The sequence below is a fragment of the Rattus rattus genome, chromosome 6 (genome assembly GCF_011064425.1).
Source record: "Rattus rattus isolate New Zealand chromosome 6, Rrattus_CSIRO_v1, whole genome shotgun sequence".
NCBI lineage: Eukaryota > Metazoa > Chordata > Mammalia > Rodentia > Muridae > Rattus > Rattus rattus.
Window position 1 is genome coordinate 83,551,813 of NC_046159.1, and position 15,735 is coordinate 83,567,547.

A 15,735-nucleotide genomic window follows, 5' to 3' on the forward strand; every position below is an offset into this window, starting at 1 on the left:
GTCTGCCTTCTTTGCATCATCCATCTTGTCTAATTGGATGGCTGTATATGTATGGGCCACATGTGGGGCAGGCTCTGAATGGGTGTTCCTTCAGTCTCTGTTTTAATCTTTGCCTCTCTCTTCCCTGCCAAGGTATTCTTATTCCCCTTTTAAAGAAGGAGTGAAGCATTCACATTTTGATCATCCGTCTTGAGTTTCATTTGTTCTAGGCATCTAGGGTAATTCAAGCATTTGGGCTAATAGCCACTTATCAGTGAGTGCATACCATATATGTCTTTCTGTGATTGGGTTACCTCCTCCAGGATGATATTTTCAGTTCAACCATTTGCCTCACGAATTTCATAAAAGTCATTGTTTTTGATAGCTGAGTAATATTCCATTGTGTAGATGTACCCATTTTCTGTATCCATTCCTCTGTTGAAGGGCATCTGGGTTCTTTCCAGCTTCTGGCTATTATAAATAAGGCTGCTATGAACATAGTGGAGCCGTGTCTTTTTTATATGTTGGGGCATCTTTGGGTATATGCCCAAAGAGAGGTATAGCTGGATCCTCAGGCAGTTCAATGTCCAATTTTCTGAGGAACCTCCAGACTGATTTCCAGAATGGTTGTACCAGTCTGCAATCCCACCAACAATGGAGGGTGTTTCTCTTTCTCCGCATCCTCGCCAGCATCTGCTGTCACCTGAGTTTTGATCTTAGCCATTCTCACTGGTGTGAGGTGAAATCTCAGGGTTGTTTTGATTTGCATTTCCCTTATGACTAAAGATGTTGAACATTTCTTTAGGTGTTTCTCAGCCATTCGCATTCCTCAGCTGTGAATTCTTTGTTTAGCTCTGAACCCCTTTTTTTTAATAGGTTATTTGTCTTCCTGCAGTCTAACTTCGTGAGTTCTTTGTATATTTTGGATATAAGGCCTCTATCTGTTGTAGGATTGGTAAAGATCTTTTCCCAATCTGTTGGTTGCCGTTTGTCCTAACCACAGTGTCCTTTGCCTTACAGAAGCTTTGCAGTTTTATGAGATCCCATTTTATGATTCTTGATCTTAGAGCATAAGCCATTGGTGTTTTGTTCAGGAAATTTTTTTTCCAGTGCCCATGTGTTCAGATGCTTCCTAGTTTTTCTTCTATTAGTTTGAGTGTATCTGGTTTGATGTGGAGGTCCTTGATCCACTTGGACTTAAAGCTTTGTACAGGGTGATAAGCATGGATCGATCTGCATTCTACATGTTGACCTCAGTTGAACCAGCACCATTTGCTGAAAATGCTATCTTTTTCCATTGGATGGTTTTGGCTCCTTTGTCAAAATGAAGTGACCATAGGTGTGTGGGTTCATTTCTGGGTCTTCAATTCTATTCCATTGGTCTATCTGTCTGTCTCTGTACCAATACCATGCAGTTTTTATCACTATTGCTCTGTAATACTGCTTGAGTTCAGGGATAGTGATTCCCCCTGAAGTCCTTTTATTGTTGAGGATAGTTTTAGCTATCCTGGGTTTTTTGTTATTCCAGATGAATTTGCAAATTGTTCTGTCTAACTCTTTGAAGAATTGTATTGGTATTTTGATGGGGATTGCATTGAATCTGTAGATCGCTTTTGGTAAATGGCCATTTTTACTATATTAATCCTGCCAATCCTTGAGCATGGGAGATCTTTCCACCTTCTGAGGTCTTCTTCAATTTCTTTCTTCAGTGTCTTGAAGTTCTTATTGTACAGATCTTTTACTTGCTTGGTTAAAGTCACACCGAGGTATTTTATATTATTTGGGTCTATTATGAAAGGTGTCGTTTCCCTAATTTCTTTCTCGGCTTGTTTCTCTTTTGTGTAGAGAAGGCTACTGATTTATTTGAGTTAATTTTATACCCAGCCACTTTGCTGAAGTTGTTTATCAGCTTTAGTAGTTCTCTGGTGGAACTTTTGGGATCACTTAAATATACTATCATATCATCTGCAAATAGTGATATTTTGACTTCTTCTTTTCCGATCTGTATCCCCTTGACCTCCTTTTGTTGTCTGATTGCTCTGGCTAGAACTTCAAGAACTATATTGAATAAGTAGGGAGAGAGTGGGCAGCCTTGTCTAGTCCCTGATTTTAGTGGGATTGCTTCAAGTTTCTCTCCATTTAGTTTAATGTTAGCAACTGGTTTGCTGTATAAAGCTTTTACTATGTTTGGTATGGGCCTTGAATTCCTATTCTTTCCAGGACTTTTATCTTGAAGGAGTGCTGAATTTTGTCAAATGCTTTCTCACCATCTAATGAAATGATCATGTAGTTTTGTTTATACAGTTTGTTTATATAATGGATCACGTTGATGGTTTTCCGTATATTAAACCATCCCTGCATGCCTGGGATGAAGCCTACTTGATCATGGTGGATGATTGTTTTGATGTGCTCTTGGATTCGGTTTGCCAGAATTTTATTGAGTATTTTTGCGTCGATATTCATAAGGGAAATTGGCCTGAAGTTCTCTTACTTTGTTGGGTCTTTGTGTGGTTTAGGTATAAGAGTAATTGTGGCTTCATAGAAGGAATTCGGTAGTGATCCATCTGTTTCAATTTTGTGGAATAGTTTGGATAGTATTGGTATGAGGTCTTCTATGAAGGTCTGATAGAATTCTGCACTAAACCCATCTGGACCTGGGCTCTTTTTGGTTGGGAGACCTTTAATGACTACTTCTATTTCCTTAGGAGTTATGGGGTTGTTTAACTGGTTTATCTGTTCCTGATTTAACTTCGGTACCTGGTATCTGTCTAGGAAATTGTCCATTTCCTGCAGATTTTCAAGTTTTGTTGAATATAGGCTTTTATAGTAAGATCTGATGATTTTTTGAATTTCCTCTGAATCTGTAGTTATGTCTCCCTTTTCATTTCTGATTTTGTTAATTTGGACACACTCTCTGTGTCCTCTCGTTAGTCTGGCTAAGGGTTTTATCTATCTTGTTGATTTTCTCAAAGAACCAACTTTTGGTTCTGTGATTCTTCTATGGTCCTTTTTTGTTTCTACTTGGTTGATTTCAGCTCTGAGTTTGATTATTTCCTGCCTTCTACTCCTCCTGGGTGTATTTGCTTCTTTTGTTCTAGAGCTTTTTAGGTGTGCAGTCAAGCTGCTGACATATGCTCTTTCCTGTTTCTTTCTGCAGGCACTCAGCGCTATGAGTTTTCCTCTTAGCACAGCTTTCATTGTGTCCCATAAGTTTGGGTATGTTGTACCTTCATTTTCATTAAATTCTAAAAAGTTTTTAATTTCTTTCTTTATTTCTTCCTTCACCAGATTATCATTGAGTAGAGCATTGTTCAATTTCCACGTATATGTGGGCATTCTTCCCTTATTGTTATTGAAGACCAGTTTTAGGCCGTGGTGGTCTGATAGCACGCATGGGATTATTTCTATCTTTCTGTACCTGTTGAGGCCCGTTTTTTGACCAATTATATGGTCAATTTTGGAGAAAGTACCATGAGGAGCTGAGAAGAAGGTATATCCTTTTGCTTTAGGATAGAATGTTCTATAAATATCCGTTAAGTCCATTTGGCTCATGACTTCTCTTAGTCTGTCTACATCTCTGTTTAATTTCTGTTTCCATGATCTGTCCATTGATGAGAGTGGGGTGTTGAAATCTCCTACTATTATTGTGTGAGGTGCAATGTGTGTTTTGAGCTTTAGTAAGGTTTCTTTTAGGTATGTAGGTGCCCTTGTATTTGGGGCATAGATATTTAGGATTGAGAGTTCATCTTGGTGGATTTTTCCTTTGATGAATATGAAGTGTCCTTCCTTATCTTTTTTGATGAATTTTAGTTGAAAATTGATTTTATGTGATATTAGAATGGCTACTCCAGCTTGCTTCTTCTGACCATTTGCTTGGAAAGTTGTTTTCCAGCCTTTCACTCTGAGGTAGTGTCTGTCTTTGTCTCTGAGGTGTGTTTCCTGTAGGCAGCAGAATGCAGGGTCCTCGTTGCGTATCCAGTTTGTTAATCTATGTCTTTTTATTGGAGAGTTGAGGCCATTGATGTTGAGAGATATTAAGGAATAGTGATTATTGCTTCCTGTTATATTCATATTTGGATGTGAGGTTATGTTTATGTGCTTTTCTTCTCTTTGTTTTGTTGCCAAGACGGTTAGTTTCTTGCTTCTTCTAGGGTGTAGCTTGCCTCCTTATGTTGGGCTTTACCATTTATTATCCTTTGTAGTGCTGGATTTGTAGAAAGATATTGTGTAAATTTGGTTTTGTCATGGAATATCTTGGTTTCTCCATCTATGTTAATTGAGAGTTTTGCAGGATACAGTAACCTGGGCTGGCATTTGTGATCTCTTAGGGTCTGTATGACATCAGTCCAGGATCTTCTGGCCTTCATAGTCTCTGGCGAAAAGTCTGGTGTGATTTTGGTAGGTCTGCCTTTATATGTTACTTGACCTTTTTCCCTTACTGCTTTTAATATTCTTTCTTTATTTTGTGCCTTTGGTGTTTTGACTATTATGTGACGGGAGGTGTTTCTTTTCTGGTCCAATCTATTTGGAGTTCTGTAGGCTTCTTGTATGCCTATGGATATCTCTTTTTTTAGGTTAGGGAAGTTTTCTTCTATGATTTTGTTGAAGATATTTACTGGTCCTTTGAGCTGGGAGTCTTCACTCTCTTCTATACCTATTATCCTTAGGTTTGATGTTCTCATTGAGTCCTGGATTTCCTGTATGTTTTGGACCAGTAGCTTTTTCCGCTTTACATTATCTTTGACAGTTGAGTCAATGATTTCTATGGAATCTTCTGCTCCTAAGATTATCTCTTCCATCTCTTGTATTCTGTTGGTGAAGCTTGTATCTACAGCTCCTTGTCTCTTCTTTTGGTTTTCTATATCCAGGGTTGTTTCCATGTGTTCTTTCTTGATTGCTTCTATTTCCATTTTTAATTCCTTCAACTGTTTGATTGTGTTTTACTGGAATTCTTTCAGGGATTTTTGTGATTCCTCTCTGTAGGCTTCTACTTGTTTATTAATGTTTTCCTGTGTTTCTCTAAGGGAGTTCTTCACGTCTTTCTTGAAGTCCTCTAGCATCATGATCAAATATGATTTTGAAACTAGATCTTGCTTTTCTGGTGTGTTTGGATATTCCATGTTTGTTTTGATGGGAGAATTGGGTTCCCTTGGTGCCATGTAGTCTTGGTTTCTGTTGCTTGGTTTCCTGTGCTTGCCTCTCGCCATCAGATTATCTCTAGTGTTACTTTGTTCTGCTATTTCTGACAGTGGCTAGACTGTCCTATAAGCCTGTGTGTCAGGAGTGCTGTAGACCTGTTTTCCTCTTTTCTTTCAGCCAGTTATGGGGACAGAGTGTTCTGCTTTCGGGCGTGTAGTTTTTCCTCTCTACAGGTCTTCAGCTGTTCCTGTGGGCCTGTGTCTTGAGTTCACCAGGCAGGTCACTTGCAGCAGAAAAGTTGGTCTTACCTGTGGTCCCGAGGCTCAAGTTTGCTCTCGGGGTGCTGCCCACGAGCTCTCTGCAGCGGCAGCAACCAGGAAGATCTGCGCCGCCGTTTCCGGGAGCTTCAGTGCACCAGGGTTCCAGATGGTGTTTGGTGTTTTCCTCTGGCATCCGAGATGTGTGCAGAGTGCAGTCTCTTCTGGTTTCCCAGGCGTGTCTGCCTCTCTGAAGGTTTAGCTCTCCCACGGGATTTGGGTGCAGAGAACTGTTTATCCGGTCTGTTCCTTCAGTTTCCAGCGGTGTCTCAGGTGCAGGGGGCCTGCTGCTCCTGGGCCCTCCCCCACGGGAACCCAGAGGCCTTATACAGTTTCCTCTTGGGCCAGGGATGTGGGCAGGGGTGGGCAGTATTGGTGGTCTCTTCCGCTCTGCAGCCTCAGGAGTGCCCACCTGACCAGGCGGTAAGGTCTCTCTCCCACGGGGTCTGGGAGCAGAGAGCTGCTGCGGGCCGGGATCCGCGGGTGTGGGACTCCCGGTAAACACAGGACGTGCCCGGTCCTAGAGGAATTCTGCCTCTGTGTGTCCCGAGTTCACCCGGCAGGTCTCTTGCAGCAGAAAAGTTGGTCTTACCTGTGGTCCCAAGGCTCAAGTTTGCTCGCGGGGTGCTGCCCACGAGCTCTCTGCGGCGGCAGCAACCAGGAAGTGTTGGTCGTATTTCTTAAGTGGAAATTCTGCTGTTTCTTTCCTTTGTTGGCTGTGTGTTTGGATCTCTGTTTTCAGTGACCCCCCCCCACATTGCCAGATTGTTTTCATCTGAATGGGGTTTAGGATTTAATCTGGGAACAATGCAGTGTTGATGTTCAAATCAGGTACCAGAAGTTTCTAAGCCCAGTAACAGACCTTCTAGTTAAAAATCTCTTAACTCTAGGTAAAAATCTTTAGTGGTCTAGGAGAGTTGCTCTCAGTTCTCAGAAAGCAGTGGTGATGATGTTGGCAGGGAGAGTCTTGGGTCCATATGTGGAAATGGAGGCCGGAGAAGGGGCAGAAGTGAGGCTGAAGGATAAGTGGTTCTCAGGGGGTCAACATGGGATTCTAGGGTAATTACCTGGAAAGTGGTGGCCCACAACAGGACACGAGACCTTTGAGTGTGTTGCAGGGAGCAGGCAGATTTAATGGTGAGTGTCTAGGGTCCTTATGTAAAAGAAGGGTGGCCAGAGGATGAACTGTGGGGATAGGATTTGGCAGCACAAGTCCCTTACCTGCCTGCATGAGTTGAGTTGGTGGTCCTCTTGAACTTTGTGAGTTTATTGCCTTCATTACACTTTGTAAATGCCTGGCCATTATTTTCCTATAAGGCTTTTATTTTTGAGTTTCATTTTCTTTTCTGTAATTCAGATTGGATAATTTCTATTTATCTAGCTTTATATTCACCAATGATTTTATTTTGTTATGTCTACTCTATTAGCCAGACTACTTAGTAGATTTTATATTACCCATTGACGTTTCTCTGGGTCTAGAGAGAGTATTTATTCCACTGATCTATGCAACTTGATCTGTATCATGCCCATTGCTGAATTTGTTTATAGAAATTTTCTAGTAAGACTCTTGGAATCTCCAATGTATATAACCTGTCAAGTAGGGATAATTTGACTTGATTTTGTGTTTGTATCCATTTAATTTCTCTCTCATGTGTTCCAGCTAGTGCATCGAGCACAATATGGAAAGTCAATGGGGATAGTGGGTGTCACTTTCTCATTCCTGACTTCAGGGGGATTGACTCAAGCTTTTCTCCATTTAGGATGATGTTGGTTTGAGTTTCTCTTATATAGCTTTTATTATATTGAGGTTTGTTTTCTCTAGTCCTATGTTGTCTAGGACTTTTATCATGGAGTCATGTTGAATTATCAAAGGCTTTTTCTATATTGAGATGATCATGTGATTTTTATTAAGTCGATTTGTGTTATCTATAACATTTATTGACTTGCATATGTTGAACCATCCTTGCTTTTAAGGATAAAGCCAACTTGGTCATGGTGAATCTTTTTTGATGTGTGTCTGTATTGCAAGTATTTTGTTTTTATTTTGGTGTCTTCTTTAAACTCCTTTATTGTTTTTGGAAAAAAAAATCTATTATTCCTTTAAATCTGTTTTCTGTGGCTCATCTAGGTATTTCTTTTTGGCAAACATTTCTATAGCATTGGTGGGCTTCGGAGAGAAAATACTGGAGTGACCTTTCATATTGCTCATAATTTTTCCAATGAGATCTAGTTATGGGGACCTTCCTTGTTAGTTCTGTCTAATATAGACAGAGTAGGTTGGAGCAGAAGAGAGGATGTGGGGGTTGTATTGTGCTTGAGGGTTGAAAATGAATTAGGTGGAGTGAAGGCAGTTGAACAGGGTAGACTGGTCTGGTATGCAGGATGTGAGTCCTGATCCAAGCCTTGAGTATAGATAGGGTAGATCTGCTGGATAGAACGGTTACATGTGTTGTACCAAGGGCTTGTGGATTCAGGGGCAGGCAGGGCAGGTCCTGGTGGAATCTTAAAGGTTGGTTGACAGACTAGGTAGGCCTGGACACTGGATGTGGTTACCAGTGCTAGGTCTGGCAGATTAAGGAGGATCTGTGGAGGGGAGACTCACTGAGTTAGACTGTGAGAAGGACCTGGCTGGGTGGAGAGGTTCCTATGTGTGTTTAGCCCCAATGCCATATTCATTTCATAATGTATAGTTTTCTAATCAATGAGCAAGTATTTCTGACTCTTATGCAAAACATTTTGTTAATACTGTTTTGCTTTCTTTCCCTTTCAGGTTTTTAAGGAGGAAAAATACTTGAAAGAGGCCATGGAGTGCAGTGATGTGATTTGGCAGCGAGGTCTGCTCCGGAAAGGTTATGGAATCTGCCATGGAACTTCTGGAAATGGTTATTCCTTTTTGTCCCTTTATCAACTGACGCAGGATAAGAAGTATCTCTATCGAGCTTGTAAGGTGAGGACACCTCTATTCACACAGCCTCCAAACTTCCTAGAACAGAGTCTGAAAGCGCAACTCGTCTTCCTTCTTTGAACCTACTCCTCCCAGTCTGTGGGTTAATCTGTTTCTTTGGCACAGCCTTGTCCTTGTCCCTCTGTGTCCCTCTATGAGGTGAAGGTAGCAAACGTAAAGGTCACTCTGGATAGCACAAGTTCTGGAATAATAGTGCCTGGTCAGAATACAGCACTGTGTATAAATATTATTTATTTGCTTGGTTGGTTTTTGAGGAGTCTGAGCTACCACAGATGGGCCTTGGTTTGCTGTTGCCAAAGATGATCATGAATGTGAACTGATCTTCCTGCTCTACCTCCCAAGTCCTAGGGGGAGCCAGTGGCCAAGTCTGAAGACAGGTTCAGAGCCAGGGAGGATTTTTATTCAGATTGAACAGGTGCTTGGAAGTATCAGGGTGCAGTTGAACTATCGTGCATTTCTTCTCCAGGTGTCCCTACAGTGTTTTAAGGTAGATGTGACCTACAGAAGAAGAAATAGACAAGGAAAGGTCTCTAGCTCTCAGCCTTCTAGTGGGTTTTGGCACTAGAGTACAGTTCAGAGCCCTGGAATCACTACTGCCCAAACTAGCTTCTTCAATTATTTTTTCCAAGTTTTATTTTTAATGTTTTTAATTATGTGTATCTGTAGGAATGTACACATAGGTGCAAGAGGCCAGAGGAGACAGGTCTCATGACGGATGGTGTTTCAGGTGTTTGTGAACCACCTGATGTGGGTGCTTACAATCAAACTAGGGTCCTCTGGAAGAACACTTAACCACTGAGCCATATCTTGAGCCCTCTTTAATTCTTATAAATTCATTAAAGTGTTCTATTCATTGCCTCTTAAGAAATTCTATTCTTTAAAAGAAATGTCTTTTTAGTTTGCAGAGTGGTGTCTAGATTATGGAGCACACGGATGCCGCATTCCTGACAGACCTTATTCCCTCTTTGAAGGTAGGAGTGTGAAAAATAAAATAAGACTGTACATTTAAATGCTTGGTCTAGTAAAACTGGTCCCTCTGTTTTGAGGACTAGCATTAGGACATTTGGTATCGCTTGAGTAAAACTTCAGAACTAAAACAAAATGATAGCAGGCCTATTGGTCTTGCTAGATTTTGGTCTTGCAAATATTTTAGAACTTCTGTGAAATACATATACAGACAAAGCCTAGAAGGCTTACTAGATAGGGGAAGATAGCATGTTTATTCTTCAGCATTTCCTCTGTAATATTGTGTGTACACAAAATATTCTCTATGTTCATGGGAAACTTCAAGGCCATTAGTTAAAGTAAAAGTAATTAAGTCTGCCGAGGTTAATAAATATAAAAGAATATACTATAATTAGTATACTATTATAATTGAAGTCCTAGAGATAGCGATATCCTTTTTGTTTGTTTATTTGATTCTTTTGAGATAGAGTCTCTCCATGTAGTCCTGGCTGTCCTGGAACTTGCTATACTGATAAGGCTGGCCTCAAACTCATACAGATCTGCCTGCCTCTGCTTCCCAAGTGCTGCAATTAAAGGTGTGCACCAATGCATTTGGCCTCCCAAATAGTGTGTGTGTGTGTGTGTGTGTGTGTGTGTGTGTGTGTGTGTGTGTGTGTGCATGCAGAGCACTTGCCTGTTTTTGCTAACTTATAAACCATGGTGCAAACCCAGGATAGCTAAAACTATCCTCAACAATAAAAGGACTTCAGGGGGAATCACTATACCAGATCTCAAGCAGTATTACAGAGCAATAGTGATAAAAACTGCATGGTATTGGTACAGAGACAGACAGATAGACCAATGGAACTGAATTGAAGACCCAGAAATGAACCCACACACCTATGGGCACTTGATTTTGACAAAGGAGCCAAACCATCCAATGGAAAAAGATAGCATTTTCAGCAAATGGTGCTGGTTCAACTGGAGGTCAACATGTAGAAGAATGCAGATCGATCCATGCTTATCACCCTGTACAAAGCTTAAGTCCAAGTGGATCAAGGACCTCCACATCAAACCAGATACACTCAAACTAATAGAAGAAAAACTAGGAAGCATTTGGAACACATGGGCACTGGAAAAATTTCCTGAACAAAACACCCATGGCTTATGCTCTAAGATCAAGAATGTCCAAACAAATGGGATCTCATAAAAACTGCAAAGCTTCTGTAAGGCAAAGGACACTGTGGTTAGGACAAAACGGCAACCAACAGATTGGGAAAGATCTTTACCAATCCTACAACAGATAGAGGGCTTATATCCAAAATATACAAAGAACTGAAGAAGTTAGACAGCAGGGAGACAAATAACCCTATTAAAAAATGGGGTTCAGAGCTAAACAGAGAATTCACAGCTGAGGAATGCCGAATGGCTGAGAAACACCTAAAGAAATGTTCAACATCGTTAGTCATAAGGGAAATGCAAATCAAAACAACCCTGAGATTTCACCTCACACCAGTGAGAATGGCTAAGATCAAAAACTCAGGTGACAGCAAATGCTGGCGAGGATGTGGAGAAAGGGGAACACTCCTCCATTGTTGGTGGGGTTGCAGACTGCTACAAACATTCTGGAAATCAGTCTGGAGGTTCCTCAGAAAATTGGACATTGAACTGCCTGAGGATCCAGCTATACCTCTCTTGGGCATATACCCAAAAGATGCCCCAACATATAAAAAAGACACGTGCTCCACTATGTTCATCGCAGCCTTATTCATAATAGCCAGAAGCTGGAAAGAACCCAGATGCCCTTCAACAGAGGAATGGATACAGAAAATGTGGTACATCTACACAATGGAATATTACTCAGCCATCAAAAACAATGACTTTGTGAAATTCGTAGGCAAATGGTTGGAACTGGAAACTATCATCCTGAGTGAGCTAACCCAATCACAGAAAGACATACATGGTATGTACTCATTGATAAGTGGCTATTAGCCCAAATGCTTGAATTACCCTAGATGCCTAGAACAAATGAAACTCAAGACGGATGATCAAAATGTGAATGCAGATCGCTCCTGAGAGACACAGCCAGAATACAGCAAATACAGAGGCGTATGCCAGCAGGAAACCACTGAACTGAGAACAGGACCCCTGTTGAAGGAATCAGAGAAAGAACTGGAAGAGCTTGAAGGAGCTCAAGACCCCATATGTACAGCAATGCCAACCAACCGGAGCTTCCAGGGACTAAGCCACTACCCAAAGACTATACATGGACTGACCCTGGACTCTGACCTCAGAGGGTTGCAATGAATATCCTAGTAAGAGCACCAGTGGAAGGGGAAGCCCTGGGTCCTGCTAAGACTGAACCCCTAGTGAACTAGACTGTTGGGGAGAGGGCAGCAATGGGGGAGGGTTGGGAGGGGAACACCCATAAGGAAGGGGAGGGGGAGGGGATGTTTGCCCTCGAAACCGGAAAGGGAATAACACTCAAAATGTATATAAGAAATACTCAAGTTAATAAACCATGGTGCAAAGACTTTATAGCATTAGGATAAATTGATAATAACTTTAAAAACAATTCTTATAACTATATCCCATAGTAATCTTCAGAAGAAATAAATTATTTATTTCAAGAAGATATATAATAGATTTTATCAATGCTATAAATTGAAAGTCATAATGAAAAATACTTCTCAGAATAAAAACTGTAGTTGTTTACATCACAAAAAACATATCACTGACATGGTGGTCCTTGCCTGTAATCTATTACACTGGTAGCAAAAGTATTAGATCATGAGTATGAGTCTGGCCTAGGCTCTGTGTTGAAGCTGAGGCACAGGAGGACAAGAAGCTCCTACCCCCAGCTGCCCTAATGTTTTTGTCAGTTAGTTTCAAAAGCTGTTGTTTAGTCAGTGTCCTACTTGGGGGGTGACATAAACAAATTGCACTTTCTTAGAAGCTAAAGAAGATATAAAATTGGATGGAGATTATAAAAGCTCTGAGAGGAAAGTTTCACTTTTGGACATATAGTGGGCAACGTTCCTAAATTCTGCAGGGCATTTGCTTGCTTTTTTGTTTTAGATCATGGATGCTGATTATGGTCCTCAAGCCCTCACAGCAGTTAGCTAAGCACTGTAATACTGATCAGCATCCGAGATCTACACTCTCAGATGCTGCAGGATCATCTCAACATTTCATATGCAAGCTAAGCTGAGATAGCTCAGTAGGCAAACTTACTTGTCACACAAGTGTGAGGATCTGAGTTCACACCTCCAGAACCCAGATGTGTAGATGTGTAGCTCAGGTGTATAAACTCAACATTTTTAAGAGGAATTGGGAAGTAAGACAGGAGGAACCTCGGACACTTGCCAGTCAACTACACTGGTATACATTCGGTAGAAAACAATGAAGACCCAGTCCCGAACAAAGAGGAAGGCAAGGTCTGACTCCTGAAGTGGTCTTCCAGGTCTGTATTCACACTGTGGCATGGATATGCCTGAATTCATTCTCTCTCTCTCTCTCTCTCTCTCTCTCTCTCTCTCTCTTCTCTCTCTCTCTCCTGCAAAGAAAAAAATGGTGTAATTGTCTGTTGGGTGCTATTTTTAATGAATCTGTTTTAAATTGATGATGGCATTTTTCCTTATGTCCTTACAGTCCCTGGTGGTGGAAGAGATTAAATATCACTAACCTGTTGTTTTATTCACTAACCTGTGTGGTGCACATTTTGTTTCGCAGGTATGGCTGGTGCTGTTCACTTTCTTTCTGACATGTTGGTACCAGAGACAGCACGGTTTCCGGCATTTGAACTTGGCTTTGTGCAGAAGGATTAAAAAGGTGCAAAAAGACAACTAACATACTCGTTGGACCAAAAGCCACCTGACTGATTAGTGCCTGACACAGAACCTACTGTAAACCCTAAAAGAGGAAGACAGAGGACAGAAACCTTCACAAGCCCCTTTGTTGCAAAGACCCCCAATTAGAGCATGAGCGATAGAAACCTTGTCATCAGCATTCTGTGACAGTGTGTCCATTAAAGGTGTGAAATCTGACTCCTTCATCTCTAGGCTCCTTGTAGTGTGCATGTTTCTTGGTGCTTGTCTATAGGTGAAAATTGAATAACTAGAAAAACCACACTCATTACATGAACTCCTAGCTGAGCACGTGTGAGTGTTAAAAGGGACAGACACACATTTTTGTATATAGTACCTAAACTAGGGTGTCATCTCTATCATCAAAGAAATAGTCGTGTGATGTCTATCTTGACCATCAGCTACCAGATGTAGATATCCTGTGAGAATACCGTGTTAGCATTTTCCATGGGCATGTGTGAGAGACAGCTTCCCAAACCAGAAGGAAAGTGGGCAAGTCAGTGTGCACTGCGGAGCTCAGGAAGGCCCAGTTGACACCTCTTCGCTCTTTGTGTCTTGTGGTCAATGTAATTAATGACTAAGCATTAGGAATTCTGAAACGTTTACCCAGATACATATTATTAAAACAGACACCTCCTTGCTGTTTTCAGAATATCTTATTACTATTTAAAACAGTAGCTGTAATGTCAGAAAGATCTATCCACGTCCCTTCAAAAATTTATTTCACATTTTGGTAAATTATTATGAATGTGAAATTAATATATTCCTTATTTTTCATCCAGTTTGGGATGATAAAATAAATTCTAGACTGAATTTATACATGTAAGAGACAAAATATTTTAAACAAGATAATTATTATCTGGGTGATTTCTAAAATTATTTTTAAGGACATTAATTTTGATTCGCATATGGTTAGAAGTCTTGTCACATAAATTTCAGAGTTTGATTGTTATACGAGTGGGCTAGATTTTCTAAGCATGTTTTGTTCTGTAAAGGAAATTAATATGTTTCTTGAAGGAAGCCCCTGTCTTGTAAACTCTTCTCAGCATTAGTGTGGAGCTTGTAGGGCCCTGATTTTGGCCAAGGGCCCTTTGAGCAGCAGCAGTAGTAGTGACTCTCCCCAGTATTTTCACTTATATTTGTTTGATAGTTACTAGTATCTTTCTGACCAACATGCTGAGGGAAATATAAAATGCCCATAGAATAAGTGGAGATCATTTCGTTTACCGATTTTCTTTTAAGATAGGTGGATTGACACCTTCCTGCTTTCCAGTAGGTGACAACACATGTGCATTTCATTGACAACATTGATTTCCTTCCTTGTATCCGCTACACATACTGCTGTGCATCCTGTGAGGCTGCAGCCCCATCCCAGGAGGGAAAGGAGAAATGGCATGTGAATCAGGCCACATATGGCCATTTCAGAGTTATACGAGATTGAAATCAAATTTAAGAACATCTCACTTTTGTTTCTTAGGCTTGTATTATGTCAGCAACTGTATTCTAAATGTGTTGGAAAGCTTAAAATATGCACACAAAATACCATTTTGAAATCTTAAGGGAAAAAGTTCACGTTCACAAAGAAGTGTTTGGGGTTCTTTGGTTTTGTTAATAAAAGACAGTTTTGTGGTGATGACTTATGAAGTCTTCATATTTTCTCATTTCTTTTTCAGTTCAACTGTGTTAAAGTGGGTAGTTCTGTGAGTATCCGAAGTGACCAAAGAGTCGCTCCTCATGATTCCAACAAGGAAGCATTTAAGATTGGTGGTGTATGTCGGGCAGCAGTGCTACCACACTGTTTGAGTGTCTTAGTTACTTTTCTGTTGCTGTGACAATCAGGCAGCTATACAAGAAAACATGAAATGTGGGATTCATGGTTCCCAGGGGTTAGAGTCCATGACCATAGTGGCAGGGCCTATGACAGCAGGCAGGATAGTGCTCACCTGAAATGAAGCGACAGCAATTTAAGACGACAGTTGCCTCTTAAATTTTGGAAGTGGAAAATCTAGAGAACTCTTAACTCATAATGTGTGTACTTAATGCTATATGTCATACATGTATGTGTCATACATGTTAATGCTATATTTCATATTCTCTAACATTTAGATGTTAGTTTTCCATCACTATGCAAAATACTCAAAAGAAATGATGGAAGAGAAAGTGTGTGAACCTCAGAGGTTTCGGTGAAGGGTTGGATGATTCCATTGCCTGTGATGAGGAAGAGCATCTTGGCATCAGTAGCATGTTACAGAGCCAAGTTGGCAGCCAGTAAGTGGAGGGGGCAAGGACAAGACACTTCCTCCCACTGGGTGCTACCTCCTATAGTTTTAACCACTACTCAGTCATTTATAGAACAATTAGGAAATCCATGGATGAGGTTGGAGGCCCCCAGGATCTAATCAGTCCCCGAAAGTCCATAATATATGCCTTTGGAAGCAATATTAGATCCAAAACATGATACCTCTTCTGTGACAGCTTCATCTTGCCAACCTTGGTTTGTCAAGCCTTTGCAAGAAGATGGTAT

General features: G+C 40.8%; 1 protein-coding gene across 1 annotated transcript in view; it reads left to right on the plus strand.

The window, feature by feature from the left end:
- Lancl2 (LanC like 2) overlaps window positions 1–14,851 on the plus strand; it is a 50,315-nt gene extending 35,464 nt beyond the window's left edge. Inside the window, exons 7-9 of the mRNA XM_032906420.1 lie at window positions 8,206–8,382; window positions 9,299–9,371; window positions 13,078–14,851. Of these exons, the coding sequence (XP_032762311.1) occupies window positions 8,206–8,382; window positions 9,299–9,371; window positions 13,078–13,172 (345 nt within the window). The 3' untranslated portion in view covers window positions 13,173–14,851. The remainder of the gene's footprint in view (window positions 1–8,205; window positions 8,383–9,298; window positions 9,372–13,077) is intronic.
- The last annotated feature ends 884 nt before the right edge of the window (window positions 14,852–15,735 follow it).